The sequence below is a fragment of the Phytophthora cinnamomi genome, assembly GCF_018691715.1.
Source record: "Phytophthora cinnamomi strain GKB4 chromosome Unknown Contig35, whole genome shotgun sequence".
Classification (NCBI taxonomy): Eukaryota; Oomycota; class Peronosporomycetes; order Peronosporales; family Peronosporaceae; genus Phytophthora; species Phytophthora cinnamomi.
The window spans coordinates 409,024-428,762 of NW_027150968.1; the positions used below are offsets into that span (position 1 = coordinate 409,024).

Here is a 19,739-nt window from a genome sequence, read left to right on the forward strand (position 1 = left end):
AGTGCTGCTTGACCGGCCTTTTGCTAAGCCACGGGGCAAGGTCATGCAGCACTGGGACAGTCTTGCTGCAACGCTCGTAGCCTCGCCGGCCTTTTCGCGCAGTAAGCTAAGTGGCAAGAACGCACAGTCACGCATGAACCAGCTTGTTCAAACTCACCGAGAGGCGATGAAGGAGGCGGAGCTACTGTCTGGCGTGGCGGAGGAGGTCACGGAGAGAGACCAGCTGCTTGATGAGCTTGTAGAGCTCCTCGATGATGCTAAGCAGGAGCAAGAATGCAAAAAGCAAAACGAACAGAAGAAGCCCGAGCGAGACGAGGCAGCGTCGCTTGTGGCTCGCCGGGTAGCCATGGAGCGACTGGAGCAATCTTCGGCCGCTGACGAAGCCGGATCCCCACCGAAGAAGCATGTTCGCCGTAGCAGTGATGCAGAAGCGGATGTTAGGCACGACAGGGCGCTCGACGGGCGGGCGATAGAGAGCTGCAACCATAAGAACCATGGCGTCACTGCATCCTGTGTCCTCGAGTAGAGCGCACAGCAGAAGAATCTCGTCCGCCGTCATCTTCACTTGTTCAGGAGTGACTGGAAGCAAGGGGCTCAGCTTAAGCCTTCTATAAAGCATGACATGCTATTTAATAAGGTGATTTGCTGGGACTGGGAAACCGCGAAAAGTGGTTTTGATCTCCCATAGCCACACCTGAGAGACTATCTGGGAATGGGAAAGGAAAACTTGCAAAAACTCTCTATCATCTGGAAATATCTAATTCCGCAATTCGAGCCGTCACCTTCCCGCAACCTCTCCCTCCTTCACCTTCCCGCAACACCATCCCAAAGTTCAAGCTTCAGACGTCACTATTTCGGAATCTTCCCCTTGACACCCAAGCCAAGTCACCCGTTTCCCTGTGCTCATGGCGCCCAAGCTGCTGGCGTTCGCGACGACGCTGCTGCTGCTGTGCGTGGCGGCCGCCGCGTCCTCCCCCGCCCCCATCAAGGCGCACGCCAGCCACATCCTCGTGGACACGGAGGCCGAGGCGGACGCGCTGAACGCGCAGCTGAGCGAGGCGTCCAACCTGTTCCTGACGTTCGCGCAGCTGGCCAAGGCGCACAGCAAGTGCCCGTCCAGCCGCAAGGGCGGCGACCTCGGCACGTTCGGGCGCGGCCAGATGGTGCCGGCCTTCGACCAGGTGGCCTTCGAGGGCGAGATTGGTGTGGTGCACAAGGTGCAGACGCAGTTCGGCTGGCACCTCGTGCTGGTCTCGCGCCGCCTGGACGGCACGGAGGAGCCCGACAAGTTCCGCGGCCTCAAGGAGACGCTGCTCAAGGTCATGCCCTTCCTGGGGCCCATCATCCTCATCGGGATCATGGCGCTGGGCGCCCGTGGGGCCAAGGGCGGCCCGCGCGCGCACGCGTTCCACATCCTGGTCAAGTCGGAGGCCGAGGCCGACCAGCTCTTCAAGGAGATCGACGCCGCGGAGGACAAGAAGGCCAAGCTGGCCGAGCTCGCCCCCAAGCACAGCACGTGCCCGTCCGGCAAGAAGGGCGGAGACCTCGGCATGTTCGGCCGCGGGGAGATGGTCCCGCAGTTCGACAAGGTCGTGTTCGAGGGAGAGGTGGGCCAGCTCGCCAAGGTGCAGACCCAGTTCGGCTGGCACGTGCTGCTCTGCGTCGAGCGTCTCGGCGACAAGAAGTCCAAGTAGGCTGCATGACACGGGACAAGCGAGGGACGGAGTCCATGTGTGGCGTGACGCTTATTTGCAATGACGTATCCAACTTGAAGCAGTAGCCTTGTTAATACACTCGGTCGACATGTCAGCCGGCTCTCTTTCTTTGGTGGGGTGAGGTTTGCACTGTTTCATGACACGCTTATCAAAACCACTGACATCAGCTACTGCTTCTAATTTCGTGAAGACGAGGGAAACGATGAAAGCGATGAGAATGAGAACGCTAAGCGATCAACGCATCTTGATGGGTGGATTTGTCGAGCTATGCATCGCTATTACATCGAAAGAAAAAAAAATCGCTTTAAAAAATTGTTCCTTTAACCCGGTAATACGTGGCGTTTGGGAAGGATTTTGGAAGGTAGTGAAGTGGCCGCTGCTGCGGAATTGCCAGATCTTGGCATTGCGATGTAAGATGCTTTTTGAAAGTTTCACTCACTATACAGGCGATGCTGCTGGACGCGCGAATCGCTACATAAGTGGGAAAGCTACAGAGGCAGAGACCCCGACAGACCGTGAGCTGAAAGTGGTGGAGCTGTCGGACAAGGAGACCTTGGCAACCTCAACGCCCGACTTTCGCAGTTAGTCGGGCCAACTCCACCGTCAAACCAACTGATAAAAAGCTCCCGGTAACAACTTTCCTTCTCTCGGAGTAGACAGCACCCCTCTCGATGATCTGTAAGTATCGGAGGGACGGGCATTTTCTTGATCGTTAGCTACAGTAGACTAAACGACTGTACTGTACCTCACCTTACAACGAAAAAAAAAAACGAAATAACTTCCTCGCCGCAGCAAATCCTCACCCACCTAGATTTTGCTCTTCGATGGAATCCGCAGCCATGCTGATGAAGGTGGTTCAGTGTGCTAGATTCGGTAGCTAAACCTACGTTTGACTTCAGTGTAGCATAATTCCACTTCGTAGTACACTGAAAAATGGAAGATGTCCAACATTTATACCCTCTCAGTGCCAGCGTGTTGCTTTTTGATCTTCAAACGCGCGAATCGTACTAGGCTCCCCGAATCGCTCCTCTCTCGAGCTGCAAGGAAACGAGAGATGCGTTGCGCCGCCAACTGCGACGGATACTCGACCAGCCAGTAGCTCACGGTAGCAAGTGCCACGATGAGAAACAATCGGGCAAACAAGCGGTCGAAGTAGTTCGACTGGTGGCTGATCGAAGGATTCATCACTACGAAAGTGTGGAGCAGATAGATCGAGAAACTGATCTTGCCCCAGAACCGAAGCACGTTCCATTCGAACATTGCGGACACACAGGACGGTTGCATGACTTCGATTACGATAATTGAGACCATGTACACGCCGGTGAAAGGAAACCCACTTGGAGGAGGCGCAGGATTCGCCATGACCCAGGTGAAAATCAAACCTCGGAAGATCACGCTCAGCATCAACGCGATGATCAAAGCTTCTGCCGCTCGTAGAAGTACCAGGTGCCACAAGTGGAACTGGAAGCCCGTCTTCTTGATCAACAAGTCCAGCTTGACAAACACCACGGCACCAAGGGAACCGAGCACGAACGTGTGGAGGTGGTGGTTAAGCGACTCATGGCTGTTGCGAATCACTGTCCAGCCTTGATACACGGTCCACGAAAACAGAGGGACCGCCGCCACCCACCAGAAGCGCCCCATTTTGAGTACAGTCAACACGAACATCGGAATGATGAAATAGTACGAAATCTCCAGGGGCAGCGTCCAGAACACATGATAGCGCTGCGAAAACTCGAACGTGAGCATTTTGAACAGGCTAACCTCGCTAGGGTCTGCGACTATAAAGTAGCGTTGCTGGTTTTCAGGCGACAACCGAGACAGCACGAACGCCGTGATGGCGAACAACGGGTACACGCGGAAGAACCGTTTTTGGAAGTAGTCGGCCAGCGCGAACACCCACGCACGAGTACCGGCACCTTGGGCCAGCAGCTTCATGCTCTTCTTCATGAACAACCACGTCAGCAGGAATGCTGATAGGATGAAGAACGCGTCGACGGCCACGGATCCAAGATGCAGCTCAGGCACGAACTCGCCCGAGTGCTGAACCACAACCAGCATAGCTGCGAGGCCTCGAATTCCATCAAGGAACAAAATCTTAGTGGGAGTGGCCTGCAACGGCGAGGAGTTTGCTACCGGGAGCTTTATGTCGGACGATTCGACGCTGGAGTTGGTCTGCCCGACGATGAACGTCTGGTATTCAGAGTCCGACGACGACATCAAGGTCTCCTCGTCCGACAGTTCCACCACTTTCAGCTTCACGGTTTCTGTCGGGGTCTCCGCCTCTGTAACTTTGCCGCTCGGTGTGGCATTGCGCACGTCCAACACCATCGTGCAGTGTAGTGAGACTTCCAAACAGCACCGCACTCTCCAATCCCACAAAATCTTTGGGATCCGACAACCTCGAGCCTTTCAAAATCTTTCCCAAAGGTCACAAGGACGATGACAAGCAATAGACGACGCCTCCTTCGCCACTTGAAATTACTCGTCTTCTTGTTTTTCTTCGTGTGTCAATCTAATTCATATGAAGTACGATGCTAACGCTTCCATCGCTTACGCATCCTCATCTTCATCACTTTCATCATTTTGCTCGTCTCCATCACTGAGGCTGCCTTTATCGAGGTCTGACTCTTCTCCATCACTAGAGTTCTCGTATTGAATATCCCAAGCCGCTGCTACCTCGTGATATGAAGCAGTTGAGGGATTTTAATCTCACGTACCGAACGGGATACAGCTAGTGCGAGATGATCTAGCTTGCATACCGCAGAATTAGAGGTCAGTATACCGCGTTTCCACTCCTTGGCAGGTCTAATAGACTTGAAGCGTTCTATCACACCGTGGAAAGCCAACTTTGTCTCTAGCGGATTTTCAGCGCTCTATCGATAGGTTTCTTGTTGAACTGAGCAAACTTGCTAATATATGAGTCATATAATATATGACTATGTCGTATAATATGACCGAAGTGCTGTGGGAACAATCACCTCCCGAAGTTATTGAACGCTAGCATCTCCAATAGTGCGTCCAGGTCAGATTCATAGCTCACAGGATGATACCCATGAGGAATAGAACCATTCATATAGGGGTTTGCCCAACGGACGCGCAGTCGATGTACTTTAGTAAGCATTTCGCTAGCAAATTATCTACATTCATTCAGGCGGCTGAAAGTGGTGCAACATGTGTTCTGTCCCGCAGGGCAGAATGGGGTCGTTCCCAGAAATATTACCCTGTTACACTGCAATTTCCGCCGACCACGAAACGAAAATGAATGTCTACCTTGGAAGTCGCCGGGTTTTCTCACAGTCCAGAATAAAATTGAAGGCTTTTGCGTCGACATGGGCTACCGCCTCAACAACGCGCGGAATTTGGTGAACTCGATTTCGCCGCTGTCGATTTCATCTTGCGTGGGCGTAGTCTGAGTCAGCTGCATGGTATTTTTCTGTTTTTCAGGGAAACGTGTCAAGTAGACCCATCCCTGTTGCATCGGCCACAAAATGGTGTGTCTCACACTACATATTATTTTGAAAAGCCGCCAAAATGTCCGCGAAAAAGATACCAAAGCTGACTAACCAACTGGAAGTTACGCCGATGAGTCTCAAGCGGATGTACGCGGCGCTGCTGGCGATGGCTCTGGCCATTGCCGTGATGAGTGTGATGGACTTAGCCCCAACGTCTGTGATGGCGGCGGAGAAGCCGACGGCGCGTGCCAGCCACATCCTGGTGCCGACCGAGGAGGAGTGTGACGAGATCCTGACGGAGCTGGAGGCGGCCGACGACCTGGAGGCCGCGTTCTCTCGGCTGGCCAAAGCGCGCAGCAAGTGTCCGTCCAGCCGCAAAGGAGGGGATCTGGGGTCGTTCGGCCGCGGCCAGATGGTGCCCGAGTTCGACAAGGTGGCCTTCGAGAAGCCAGTGGGGGACGTCCACAAAGTCAAGACGCAGGTAGAATACAGTATGAGACAGTAGTTGAGGCGATAGGTATTGATGACTGACTGTGGGTGCGTGTTGCAGTTCGGGTGGCACCTGGTGCTGATCACAGACCGTTCGGGGATGGGCGACGACGCGCTCGAAGGCTTGGACGACATGGATCGAGATCTATGAGGACGGAGTGTTGGCGCCGACAAGCGCGAGTGAGTTGCAGCGCGATGTGGATGGGTCTCATTTGCTGTTAGCATACCAAAACACGAGAACATAAACGAAAGCTAGCTGGTGGGGGCGAAAACAAAACAATTTTTGTTTGTTTCATAATCTCTGGAATTGAGAAATTCCTAGGTCGCTCGGCATTTCCACACGTGAAAATAATGCAACTTCACCGGTGTACATGTATCCGCAATCGACTTAAGCTCGACAGCAATGGACAAGATAGAGGAGTTCCATTGGAGGACTTTGATAACTTATTTGTATTTGTATTTGTTGCGGTTAAGGCTGCTACGCCCGAGGCGCGCTTTTAGTCGCTAACTTAATCGGCACAATGAACGCGAGCTACGTCACATAGCAACAGACGGGCTGAACGACGATTGGAGCTATCAAAAGAAAGTCGATACTTGCGTTGAAGTTGCTAATTCATTTGTTTCCTCGTTGCAAATGTTAATTTATCTTGTAGTGCCCATGAAATACGCCACTAATACGAAAATGAAGCTTATTTTATGAAGAAAAGCCCGTTAATTTTATTAGGTCTGTGCACTAGATTGAATGGTGAGCTTGGCCAACATTGTGCACTGTAATGATCATTTTTCGAAGTGTTGACGAATGGTAGAGATTCCCAACACTGCCAACTCGCCGAATTGGGCTAGTTAGTGCTCGCTTAGTTGCGCCTGCTACGAACATTGCACTTGGTAGTTGGAGCAAGTGTCTGGGCGCTAGCGAACTGCTGGTATGTGTCGACGCATTGACCAGCAGTGAGTGAGTACGTGCCTTTGATAACGTCAGAGTTCACTGAGGTCACTGCCACGTTCACCGCGTCGAGATTTGCACCCGTCGAACTCGTGGCAACGAAATAATATGCACCGTCCATCATGGTTGCGGTTTGGTCGTTGATACTGACACTCTGGACACCCACAATGCTGTTCGTGGGTTGCACTGCAGTCCAGTAGCCGTTGCTGCCGTCCTTTAGGCAGATTTTGACGGTGTCTGGATTTGGGCAGTCCACGAACTGCCAGCGAATTTTCAGGCGGCTCGGGTCTGATCCTGTGACGGTCTTGAAGACGGTCGGTGAGAGGTCCAAGTCGCCATATTTGCATTCCGGGCAACGATCAACAATTTGGACGATGGCAGATGCAGTCGGGTTGGTACAACTAGGGTCAACGCAGGAGACTTGAGCGCAGCGGCCACAATTCGCCAAGTTATTCCACTGCACATCGTTCAACGCGGCATAGTTGGTTGGTGCGATGCTGTTGGCAGACATCAAGTTGCAGTTCCCGCTGCTAACTTGTGTGAGAGTGTAGGCGGTGCCATCACCTTGGAAGTATTCAGCTGACGTGATCGCCGCCGCGGTGGCGGACAGAGTGAGCAGAGCGCGGAAGCTGGATGTGCTGACCATGGGTTTCGAGCTCTTCGCTTTCGCTGTTGAATTCGAATTGAGGAATGGACACTCGACCTGTTCGAGCTGACCGTGGCGAAGGTATGGTGGGTGTCAGCTTTCCCAACATTGGCCAGCATCAGAAGAGATCAGGCAGCAACGTTTGCTCAGATCCCCATAAGAATCCTTATCGGTGCCTGCACTCCAATTTCAGCCATCCCATCTACAAAAAGATTCCTGAAGCGTGAACTTTCGTTGGATTCGAGTGGGCGCTCTCCGGAATTAGAGACGACTTCACCACTATCCCATACGCCTGACCACACGAGGTTGTGTACGTTGGAATTTGTTGCCCCTAGAAAGATTTTCTTTGAACTCTTCTCGCGTTAAATGCGCCGTGCTGGAAATATCGCCATGGGATCATGCACCGAAGATAAAAGCTCTTGGTGGGGCACTTCCGTTCATCCGATCCTGTTTCAACGCTAGAAATTCGGCGAGGTCCCTTCTGAAATGACTGTTGGGGGCGGAGACGATGCACTTGTGCTTCTTTTTTTTGCGTTCTCGAGCAATACTGCAGTTTGTGCGGGATTGAGTTTATCCGAAAAACTACACAAAAAACGCTGCCTAATTCACTCATACAACGTTTATTACTACGTGAACAAACTGTGACCCGAACAAACTACGAGCAGCTCCGATTCAAACGATGTTGTCACTTGTTGACCGAGAATATGCCAAACAGTTAGTCGCGACGGCTTCTCACGCGGCACTTCGGTGAACTTGTAGTAGGAGTCGAAGTTGCGGGAGTCGCAGTAGTAGATGCAGGCGTGGCCGTGGTTGATACTGGCGTTGCAGTTGTCGACACTGGCGCTGCAGTTGTTGACACTGGCGTCGAAGTAGTAGATATCGGCGCAGCCGTGGTGGACACTGGGGCGGCAGTCGTAGATACGGGGGTCGCAGTGGTGCTGGTCGGAGCAGTGGTGGTTTCCTGCGTGTACGAAGCATCTTCCGCAGCGCTGCTGCCCTGCGTTTGTGAAGCCGCAGTGGATGCCGGAGTCGTTGAGGTAGACGTAGAAGTGGATGAAGTCGCTGTGGGTGTTGCCGTTGTCGATGCCGGCGCCGAGGTGGTCGTCGATGTCGACGTTGAAGTCGAGGTCTGGCTGGTCTGGCTGCTCGTCTGACTGCTGCTGCTAGCGGTGAACTGCTTGTTGGTGTCCACGCACTCGCCGGCTGTGAGCGAGTAGGTGCCTTCAACCGTCTCGCCCTCGATGGACGTGATCGACACCTTGACCGAGGTGAGGTCGACCTCGCTGGTGCTCGTGATGAGGTAGTAGTAGGCGCTGTCCACCATGGTGGTCGACTCGCCGTTGATCGTCACGGTCTCCACACCCACGAGGGTATTGGTAGGCTGCACCGCCACGTAGTAGCCGTTGCTGCCGGTCTTGAGGCACACCTCGATGGTGCCCGGATTGGGGCAGTCGACGAATCTCCAGCGGATCGTCAGTCGACTCGGGTCCGAGCCCGTGATGTTCTTGAACACCGTCGGGGACAGGTCCAGGTCGCCGGAGCTGCACTCCGGACAGCGGTCCAAGATCTGCACGATGGCGGTGGCACTTTGGTCGGTGCACTGGTCGTCGACACATGACACCTCGGCGCACCGGCCGCAGTTGGCCAGGTCGTCCCATTGGTCGTTGTTCAGCGCTGCGTAGTTGGTGGAGGCCGTGGGGATGGCCGACATGAAGTTGCAATTGCCGTCGCTCACGTCGCCCAGCGTGTAGCTGGTACCGTCGCCTTCGTAGTACTCGGCCGACGTTGCGGCGACGAAAGTGACGACACCCAGAGCTGCTAGCGAACGGAAGACCATGGTCGAAGACTGTCGGGTCGAATTGGAAAGTGGGCAGCTCCCGACACCGGCCTCTCTCCAGACCGGAGGGGTCCCCGGTAGAGTGCGCCAAGGATATCCGACGCAGCAACGGCTGGCCAGGTGAACTGCCGCGCTGCCCCACGCATTTGGCAGGACTGCTCTTCAGGTATCCGCGGCCGAAGTGCCGAGCACCTCGCGCGCCCAGTTCTTGGCTGACAGCTGGGGGCGCTCGAAGGTTTCATGCCTGAACACCGTCGGCTTGACGGATGATACGCAGTGCCGAGTGCTGAGTGATCCGACGCACATGTGGCTAGTGCGGCGTCGGTGCCAGCGAAACTGATAGCGACGGGGTCCTGCTCACCAAGAGTCTCGGTGCGACTTTGCTTTGCCTCGAAAAGCATCAAAGCAAAGCTCCAACGCCGCAGATGGCGATGCTCCGAGCACTGGGCGCATTGCTATAATAGAGACGAAGAGCGCATGCCTTGCAGCTCGACAGCTGGGACCGTCGTCAGTCTCAGTTGGCATCGTCTGGTCAGTCAGGTCAACTGCAGCTCGAGGCAGCGGCAGGGAGGAGAGGCACGTTGTGAGCAAGCTAGCTTTTGCGGGGACTAGAGTCTACTGTATTAGATAGAGCCCCTCCAAACGGACGAGGACGACGACGCAACGCTAGACAAGAACAGACGAATGCACGCGAACAATTAGTTGCGCTGGCGACGGGTTCGCACCTTGCACTTGGTCGTGTCGCCGGACTGCGTCGGAGCGTTCGTAGTTTCGGAGGCCGGTGTCTCGGGAGTCGATTCCTGGGGAGCCGGGGTAGATTCTTGGGTGGACGGAGTCTCCGGGGTCGATTCCTGGGTGGCAGGAGTCGATTCCGGGGTCGAGGTGATCGGGGCCGTGGTGGTGGCAGCCGACGAGGCGTCGTTCTCCGTGCTGCCAGTGGCCTGCGAACTCTGGTCGTACTGGTTGGAGCCGTTCGACTGCGAGCTCTGGTCACCGTTGTTGCTGCCGTACGTCTGCGTCGGAGCGGTAGTCGTCGGCGTGGCGTTCGTTGCAGCCGGCGTCTCCGTTGCAGGTTCAGGAGCGGTAGTGGACGTCTCCGGGGCGGTCGTCGCAGTCGACGGGGCGTCCGTCGCGGGCGACTGCTGCTGGGAGGTGTCGCCGCCGCTGCTACTGGCGAACTGCTTGTTGGTGTCGGTGCAGTTGCCAGCCGAGAGCGAGTACGAGCCCGAGATCACTTCGCCGTTAATCGACGTGACCGCAACCTTCACGGCCGACAGATCCGTGTTCGACGTTGTCGAGACGTAGTAGTAGGCACCGTCCAGCATGGTCGTGGCCCCGCCGTTCACCGTGACGCTCTTGACGCCCACCACGCCGTTGGTCGGCTGCACAGCGACCCAGTTGGGGTTGCTGCCCTCCTTCAGACACACCTGCAGGGTGCCCGGGTTGGGGCAGTCCACGAAGCGCCACCGCACCTTGAGGCGGTTGGGGTCCAAGCCCGTGATCTCCTTGTACACGGTCGGGGACAGGTCCAGCGCGCCGTGCGCGCACTCGGGACAGCGGTCGAGGACCTGCACCACGGCCTTCTTGTTCTTGACAGTGCACTTATCGTCGATGCAGGACACCTCAATGCAACGTCCGCAGTTGCCGAGACTGTCCCATTGCGCCTGGTTGAGCGCGACGTAGTTGTTGGAGGCCGTCGGGATGGCCGACATGAAGTTGCAATTGCCGCTGCCAACCTGTCCGAGCGTGTAGCTCGTGCCGTCGCCCTCGAAATACTCGTCCGCGGCGGCGGCGAGCGTTGCAACGGCGCCGATCAGAGTTGCTGTGAAACGGAGAGCTGCGACCATGGTTGAACTGATCTATAGCTGAATGGTCTCAGTCGGCGGATTACTTGTTAGGTAGAATGGAAAGTGAGCAGCCCAACTCGAAACTCGATGGACCAGACGCGAGCAGGACTCACCTGACAGCAGGCACGAACAGCCAGAGGGAGCCTGCGGGACAAGATCTGCGTGATGTGCGCCAGACGGACAGCGAGCTCCTGGTTCACGAGCAGCACAATCGGCCGATGCGTCATCGCGTTTTTGGGCTTAGCGGCGGCTTCAACGTTGTTGGCCTTGCGTTGGGGCGCACGACCTAGCCAGCGCCGCCGAGCATGTGTATGGATGCATGCATGGATATCGACGCTGACTTGCCACGGCCAACGCCTTTGCCGTGGTAAGCGGACGCAGCGGAGCTCGCTGCGCGTTTAACTCGCACCAACTTCGGTGAAACCACGTGGAGTGTCGAGCCTCCAGCGTCTGCTCCGGTCGATCAGCTCGTATGGAGCCACCTGGACGGACACAAGCAGCGGGAACCCCAGTTGACGCGTGATTCATGCTGGAAGTGGGCGGACCAAGCTGTAGGAGCTTGGCGCTTGATCACCGCAAGACGCGCGCAAATGGTGGCGACCGTCCAGCTGGTTCCGCGCATCGTGCGGTTGTGGTCATGTCGGTCAAGCAGTGGGACGCCCAGGCTGAAGTTCAGTACAGTACACAGTTCTCGCGCGCGGTGTTGGCTCGAGCCTCGAGGCTCGGGCGCCTGGATACGAGCGCCCAGCTTCTCGCGAGGAAGGCAGATGGCGGCCCAGGGCGAAAAGGATGGCGGGCATGACATCCTGCAGCTGGCGGATGTGGGCAGGTGTTGTTTGGTCTCACCACCAAGCTGTGTCCACGCAGGAGTCGGTTCCTCGCTCGAGTGACCTCCTCGAGACGGCGTCGACAACTTGTCCGGCTCGCAGCTAAACGACGTACACTGCGCGGGCCATCGCACACGGCCAACGCTGGAGAATTCTTGAGATTGCCGACGAATGAGCATTTGGCTATTATGGTGATGATGTCGTCAACATGGTGGCCATCCCCATACCGTAGCAAAATCCACCTTTAGTTGACGGAATGAAAGACCGCAGATGTGCATCGAGAATGTCAGGACAGCAACTGGCAGCTTGAATCGAGCGTTTGGCACAGTATCAAGCCTTGATACTGGGTCAAACGCTGCGTGGATTCTACGTTTGCATAAGAATGCAAAATTGTTTGAAGCGTAGTACGCTAGTCATCGGACAGTAAAACTGAAACGACTGATATTCACGTCCTTAGTTCTAGACGAGGCCGTGCTCGTCTACACGTAACTGCACTTCAACCTCAATAATGTGTTCTTTAGAACTGTTGCTTCGTGTCGACGCACTGGCCGATGGACATGGAGTAGGTGCCCGAGACCATGTCGCCCTCCACGGAGGAGATGGTCACCTTGAGCTTGTTGAACGGCACCTCGTCGCGGCTCTGGATGTAGTAGAAGTAGGCGCCATCCAACAGCGTTGCCTTCTTGCCGTTGATCGCCACACTGCTGACGGCGATGCGCGCGTTCGTGGGCTGCACGGCGACCCACCACGGGTTGCTGCCCTGCTTGAGGCACACCTTGATGGAGCCCGGATTGGGGCAGTCCACGTACTTCCAGCCGATTTTGATGCGGCCCGGGTTGTAGCCCACGATCTTGGTGAGGGCGCTCGGGGACATGTCCAGGTCGCCGTACTTGCACTTGGGACAGCGGTCCACGACCTGCAGGATGACGGCCGAGTTCTTGTTCTTGCACTTGCTGTCGATGCAGGTGGCCTCGATACACTGGCCGCAGTGCTTCAGGCCGTCCCATTGGGCCTGGTTCACGGCCACGTAGTTGGTGGCCGCTTTGCTCCACGACGACATGAAGGCGCAGTTGCCCATGTTCACGCCATTGAGGTTGTACGGGGTGCTATCTCCCTGGAAGTAGGTCTGCTGGCCGGCGGAAGCGGCGGTGATGCCCAAGGCCAGAAGCGCGGAGTATTGCAGGGCGTCCACCATCTTGTTGTTTTGAAGTCGAATTGGAAAGTGAGAGTTCTCGAGCGACGAGGCTTTCGGACCGAGGGCGACAAGATGGTCGGTTGGAAAGGAGGGCAGCCCTTCCCTGCCAGACCAGCTCAAGTAACGACCAGGGATGTGCCCCCGCGATGTTGCGCTGCGCGAACGCAGAGTGCACAAGGTGAACAGCACCCGTCGCCTCCGAACAGCCATTCCCCAGGAAGGTGAGTCAACCGGCGGTCCTTGGCAGCATACACATGTACCAAGGACCATTTGTTCGCAAATTTTAGTTTTGGGGTTGGACTTACCAATGATCGAACAGGGAGCAGAACGAATCTCGCGCTGGGGCAGCGTCTGGTTGCATCGGCGCCAGCTAAAGGCCACATGGGGGTGGACTGAGCGCGGGCTTTTGAGATGGGCTCTGTTGGATGCAAGTGTCGTGCAGCGGGTTGTTACCAGGCCTCGGAAAAATTATTATTGAATTGCAATTATTGTATTTTTTGTACGGAAATATGTATTATTGGACCCCAAGGTCTCCTGTACAATTGTTACTGAGACAGTAAAATCAGTAAATTGGATTTCCATACAAAACATAAGTGTAATGCATTTTGCAATAGAAAAATAATTACAATAAATATGTATTACTGAACATGAAATTATTGAAGTTATTATTATGGAATTTGAAACTTTGCAATTCAATACTATACTGTATTTTCCGAGGTCTGGTCGTTACTTGTGCAATTGCCATGCCGCTTTCGCACGGCAAGCCCAGTCTGCAGCTGAAATCCATAACGCTTGCCGAGGAGGATACCGTGTAGAAAATCGAGTATTACCAGTGATGCTACATACATGTAGCTGCTGGGATAACAGAGGTGGTGGTGCGGAATCGCAAACTGCTGCTAAGCAGCAACGCTGTTGGATTATTGACAGGACTGGTAAACAATATTAATTCTGAAATGCTTGTGTCGAAGCTGCTTTCCTGTACCGTACGTATCTACATCAATTTACTGTATCGCTTAGATTCGTGTGTACATGTATTAATAATACATGTAAGAATGTAGATGCGACTTCAATACGACGTGGCAAAGCAACGCAAACAACAAAAATACTCGAGAATCGAGAATTGGGTAGTCTATTGAACCTTAGTTGTACTGTAAAACATTTAATAGTATCGCACCCCAAAATTTTCAAGCGACTGACCCATCCCTTTAATAGTACCCCATCCCTTTAATAGTACCCCATCCCTTTAATAGTACCCCATCCCTTTAATAGTACCCCATCCCTGATTCAAATAATCAGAATTATCAGATGATTGTAGATATCTTAAGCAAAAATCAACTTTGGGGCTTAAAACAAGGTCTCGCTGGTTTGGTTTGATCTCTCTTATTATCAAATGTGAGTCGTGACAATCAAGCGCAAGTTCACCTGGAAGAGGAGTTCAGACTACACGTGGTTCAAGCCTCCAAGGAAAACATTGACGGGTGGAAAATGAGCGGCAACTTTTAGTTTGCTGGCTGAACATCGCGCGACTGCATCTACCAACGACGATGTAGTTGTGGTAGCTAAAACTAGCAGCGAGTCTGAAGATGGCGACTCGTCCGTCGACATCATCGGAGAGGCTGATCTCTAAGCAAGCGCATGCAGCTTTTAGGACTCTTCCTAAATCAACGCGGCTCTCACTTGACTACGTGCCCCATCCCTTTAATAGTACCCCTCCCACTAACGTAGGGTCCCATGGGTCACTATTACAGGTTTTACAGCGTAATAGCCTCCTGAAATTTCCCAAGTCGTTTGATCAGTGATATCATAACTCCTTAAGAAACAAAATTCAAGTACTTGGACACGCACTTGTACCGCGCTAGTAATTGTCAAGGTAGCAACGCTTCACAGTCGATTTGCAGTCGTTGCAGTGTGTACATGTGCAACGTGGTCCGCCTTCACTTTGGCACATTTGCATCGCTCCAATATGGTTTTGATTCTTGTTCTACTGTTACGACACTGCGCACGTTCCAACACTACACGTTCCACCACTACACGCACTAGGGATTAAACTTGCTGTTTCACGAATAAAAAAAACTGATGGAAGTCATAAGTTCTTCACACCAAGACTACGGGCCGAGGACAGGTCGACCGCCCTACAGGATGCCGAATGCCTGCCTCCGGTCTGAAGGAGTGTTCTGCACGTCAAAAGACTGCGCGCTTATCATTGACGGCGCCTCGAAGTCGCGGGCCTTCTGCTCCTGGATGTTCTTCCTCTTGACGACCACCACGACGACGATGAGAGCCACAAGGCCCACCGCTCCGACCGTAGACAACACAATGATCAACGGGTCGGTGCCGGCAGACGTCTCTCCAGACTTGGTGTTAGCCTTCTGGGCTTCGTCGCCGTTGGCTTGGCTGTCGGCTGTCTGCTGCTCGGTCGATGGAGCAGCCGTGGTCGCGGCCGGCACGCCGGCCTTCTGCTGAGCCTGCTGATGAGTGTAGTCATCGTCAGAGGTAGTTGGGGTGTCGTTGCCACTGGTTTTCGAGGTCTTGCCCGCCTTCTTCGGGGCCGTCGTGGCCTCAGGCTCCACCGTTCCCGAGACGTTGAAATGCTGCTGGGCGGCATCGCTTCCGCTGGCAGTCTCCGAATCCTGAGTAACGGGAGATTTAGGAGCAGTGGTGGGCGTCGCAGTGGTAGACACAGGAACAGTAGTGGGTAAGCTCTCTTGCTGTTGGTACGACGGGGCAGCAGTGGCAGGAGAAGCAGTAGCAGGACGCACCGTGGTGGGTGAAGGCGCCTGCGTAGTAGAAACCGGCGTCTGAGTCGGTGTGGGCGTAGGTGACGGAGTCGGAGCTTGAGTGGGCGGGGCCGTCGTGGGGGCCTTCGTCGGAGCGGCAGTCGTTGGGGTCGGGTTGTTGTACGTCGGCGAGCTCTGCTGGGAAGTCTGCGAGGATCCGCCCGATGGGAACTGGTTGGAGCCTTCCGTGCACGAGTCGGCGGTGAGCGACACCGTGTCCTCGATCGAGTTGCCGTTCACGTCCGTCATGGAGATGGTCATGCTGCTCAGGTCGGTCTGGGTCTGACTGGCGCCGTCGAGCAGGTAGTAGTAGGCCGAGCCGAGCATGGTCGTGTCCTGGCCGTTGATCTGCAGGCTCTTGACGCCCGTGGCGAAGTTGGTGGGCTGCACCGCCGTCCAGTAATTGTTGCTGCCGCCCTTGAGGCAGTAGTTGACGTTGCCCGACACGGGGCAGTCCACGAACTTCCACTTGATGGTATACCGCGACGGCGTCGACCCCGTCAGAGAGGTGAACACTGTCGGCGACAGGTCCAGATCACCGTACGCGCACTCGGGGCAGCGGTCCAGAATCTGCACCACGATGGACTTGGACTGGTCCGCGCACCGCTTGTCAGCGCACGACACCTCGGCGCAGCGGCCGCAGTTCTGGAGACCGTCCCATTGCTTGTCATTCAGTGCGGCGTAGTCCGTCGTGGCGAAGTCCAGCGCCGACATCATGTTGCAATTGCCGGCACTCGTCTGACCCAATGTGTAGGAGGTGCCGTCACCGGTGAAGTACTCGTCGGCATCGGCCACCGCGAATGCAGTCGCCAACGAGAGAACAGTGAAGGCCTTCATGAATACTGTACTAGAGAAATTCCAAGTGAAGGTTCGATGGTCCGACGCCGACGCGAATGGAGCCTATCGTCCGTCCGAATGTCGAGTCTTGCAATTGCTCGACGGACGGCAAAAGCGTGAATGCTCTGCTCGGCTCTACCGAAAATCGAGGATAACTCGAAAGCCTCTCCGTACCGCTCGCAGATCACGACAGAGAGCAGGCAGAGCTGAACCTCTGTGCCTGTCTAAAGTGTGAGGAAGAGATCATACGGCGCCTGGATCCTCGGCTGGACAGGCCGCGCCCAGCTGGTGCCGCGGAGCCATCATGTCTGTCGACGGTCGGGACAGAAAGCGGTCCGCGCTGCTCCGTACCGAAAAAGTCTTCGCTCGAGGGTGCCTCCTTCCGCCCCGGAAGAGCATGAAACAGTGCCTCCATCCACTGGGGGCATGCATGCTCGAAACTGAAGTTCAGGGAACGATCCCCACATAACGCTCGCTTTCGGGGGCTAGAAACAATAGCAGCTACAGCACGTCGGTGGGGTCCTTCCCTGTTGAGTCGAGACACCAAGATTTACAGTATTTTCCCACGCGCGGCACATGCCGAGTCCATGCGCAGTCACGACTGTCCATGTGGTGTCCCCTTTCTTGGAGAACGCGTGAAGCACGACCAACAGTACGACCACTGCACAACAAATCCGTGGTAGCACATCAAATGTGCGAAAATGCCACACGCTGTGGTGGCAACACAAAACGATTGCATGGTTTTGGAATCTGTCCGCGTTTTGTCGAGATGCACGGCCAGGGCGAGATTAGGTTAGTCCGAGCCAACCAGCGCTCGAGAAGGCAGCATGTCTCAATTTGGAGATGCACGGACGCAATTCAAAATCCTCCCCCTTCGGCAAGAACACGAACGTACATGCCGAAGCAGATTGCTGGCAGCGTATGGCTCTCGGCGTCGACGGAGTCCGCGCGGACGTGGTGCTCGACGGAATGAAGTCGTTTGAGATAACCAAGAGCAACAAGATGGCCTGTACGACCTGCACAGACATCGAGCCGCACCAAATGCGTTACCGACTGATGGAGTGCAGCTCGCATTCCTGTGCGTCTGCTAGCGAGTTCGCTTGCTCCTGGCGGGGGAAGATGGTAGCATGCCTTAAGAACGACGCAATCTCTATCTACACGGTAGGGGAGCACACGACGGAGGCCACCTCCCCAAAAAGAAGAAACTGACGGCAACGCAAAAGGCATTCTGTCGCGACTTAGCGGAACACCATCTTCGCCCAATGCGGATTCGTCATGCGATGTCGCGTAGATTTGATACGCCGCTAGAAGACCTTCCAGCACTCAATACCGTCCAGAACTTTGTGAACTATCACGCGCGCACGCACCTGGGGAACAACGACCGTGTGGACGATGTGAGAGAATGGATTCATGCGCATGCATACACTGGAGGTGAAGCAATGACGCAGCCCTTCACGTTTGCATGGGATTTAGACCGTGAGGGCAAGCCGGTTGTGGGTAACGGCTCGGATGAACGTCCTTTCATCGTCGGGCTGACGTCGAAGGCGCTCGTCATGAGGCTGATGCTTCCTCCGGAGCGTTTTATCCTACATGTGGACGCAACCTACAAACTAAACTATCGCGAGTACCCCGTACTGGTAGTAGGGGTGTCGGATCGATCGCGTGGATTTCATGTTGTGGCTCTATTCATCATATCTCAAGAGACGCAGCCGGTTATCCAGCGTGCGTTGATGTCACTGAAGCGCCTGTACTTTTGGATCACCGGTAGGGAACCTGAGGTTCTCTTCACGATGGGAGACGCCGATAAGGCCCAGCACAACGCTCTCCGCGCCGTATTCGGAGGGAATAATGGGTTCACGGCACTTATGTGTTTCTTCCATGTCATGAAGAACGTGTACGAAGCAATTAGAGGCTTTCCCTCGGGTGTGGCGGCTTCTATCGTGCATGACATGTACGACTTACACTTTGTGCGCAGTGAAAGCTCGTATCTCTGGATGCGAGACCGTGTTGTCGCCAAGTGGTTGGACTACCCTGGTCTTAACTCTTTTGCGCAGTATATGTGGTCGCAGTGGCTTACTGGTCCATTCAGCGCATGGCAACTCTACTTAACCCCGGTAGGGTTTGCGTCCACTAATAATCCAGCGGAGACATTCAACGCGCTACTCAAGCGTGACTACACTTTGAGACGCCGGCTCAAAATGGGCACTTTGCTGAAAGAGCTACTACACTGCTGCGAAGACCAGTCCTCCAACCCGCGACCGTTCCGCTTCGACGTCGTTCCAGCGGCGACCCTCGTGCGACGTGTATCCGATCTAGTGCGAGAGAATCTTTTAAGGGCGAACGAAGTCACCCCGATCGATAATCTGGGTACTGGACGCATGCAAGTTTACTCACTTCTCGCCAAGCGAATCGTAGTCGCACCAAACAAGCGATCTGAACTGGGCATCGCCGTGTCGGCTCAAATGGGCATCAACTACGCTCGCATGGAAGTGGAGGGGCAACCATGCGGCGGGTGGGTAGTGGATATGTACCAGAGGTGGTGTAGATGCAATTACTTCTACGCATTTGGAGCTTGTATCCACGTTCTATTCGCAATCCAGTCGTGTGAGCACTTGGACAGTCAAGGGCGAGAGGTTTTGGTGAGCAGGAAGAAGCGCAAACGTGGGAGTGGTGGTTCGGACGAGAGGGTGACCAACCTTGGGGGTAGACCCGTGATAGTGGGGCCGGCCCTTACTTTCTGAGGTTCCAGCACTATCGTACGACCGGAACCTGCTTTCATATGCGTGTTACCATGTCGACTAGGTTTGGCGTGCACTTTTGCACTAGAGGGATTGTTATGAATGTGTATCCTCGCGTGGAAACGTAGGGAGACGTGTTGGCAAACAAGTTAATGATTTATTTTTCTTTAGCTTGTCTTTATTCTTTGTGCTGATCGGTAAACTAGATCTCGACTGCTGGCTGCTACTACAATCAAGTCCAACATCATATGCAGGTAGATGCTGGTCAACTCAGGTTACTCTCCATCACTGGTCTCCTCCACCCAACAATCGTCGCACGCGCACTTGAACCAGATTTGGTTGCCGTAGTTCACTGTTAGCTGTGCTCCAGCGTTCACACTTTTGATCATTACTGCCATCACTTTCACTGTCGACCGATTTTGCATTTCGACGA

The 19,739-nt window shown here is 54.7% G+C and overlaps 4 protein-coding genes across 4 annotated transcripts; 2 read left to right on the forward strand and 2 right to left on the reverse strand.

Annotated features, from left to right (window-relative positions):
- Positions 1-905: 905 nt before the first annotated feature.
- IUM83_16991 (putative PpiC-type peptidyl-prolyl cis-trans isomerase) lies at positions 906-1,694 on the forward strand (the record flags this gene model as incomplete). Its single annotated transcript, XM_067941912.1, has 1 exon — positions 906-1,694. The coding sequence occupies one exon, from the start codon at positions 906-908 to the stop codon at positions 1,692-1,694; it is 789 nt and encodes a 262-aa protein (XP_067792378.1).
- A 3,606-nt stretch (positions 1,695-5,300) lies between these two features.
- Positions 5,301-5,810, forward strand: IUM83_16992 (PpiC-type peptidyl-prolyl cis-trans isomerase; the record flags this gene model as incomplete). The annotated part of the gene is made up of 2 exons (XM_067941913.1): positions 5,301-5,651; positions 5,721-5,810. 2 exons carry the CDS (start codon positions 5,301-5,303, stop codon positions 5,808-5,810), a joined length of 441 nt encoding a protein of 146 aa, XP_067792385.1.
- A 3,973-nt stretch (positions 5,811-9,783) lies between these two features.
- On the reverse strand, positions 9,784-10,617 carry IUM83_16993 (RxLR-like protein; the record flags this gene model as incomplete). The annotated part of the gene is made up of 1 exon (XM_067941914.1): positions 9,784-10,617. One exon carries the CDS (start codon positions 10,615-10,617, stop codon positions 9,784-9,786), a length of 834 nt encoding a protein of 277 aa, XP_067792384.1.
- A 4,469-nt stretch (positions 10,618-15,086) lies between these two features.
- On the reverse strand, positions 15,087-15,992 carry IUM83_16994 (putative carbohydrate-binding protein; the record flags this gene model as incomplete). Its single annotated transcript, XM_067941915.1, has 2 exons — positions 15,087-15,584; positions 15,714-15,992. 2 exons carry the CDS (start codon positions 15,990-15,992, stop codon positions 15,087-15,089), a joined length of 777 nt encoding a protein of 258 aa, XP_067792388.1.
- Between the last annotated feature and the right edge of the window lie 3,747 nt (positions 15,993-19,739).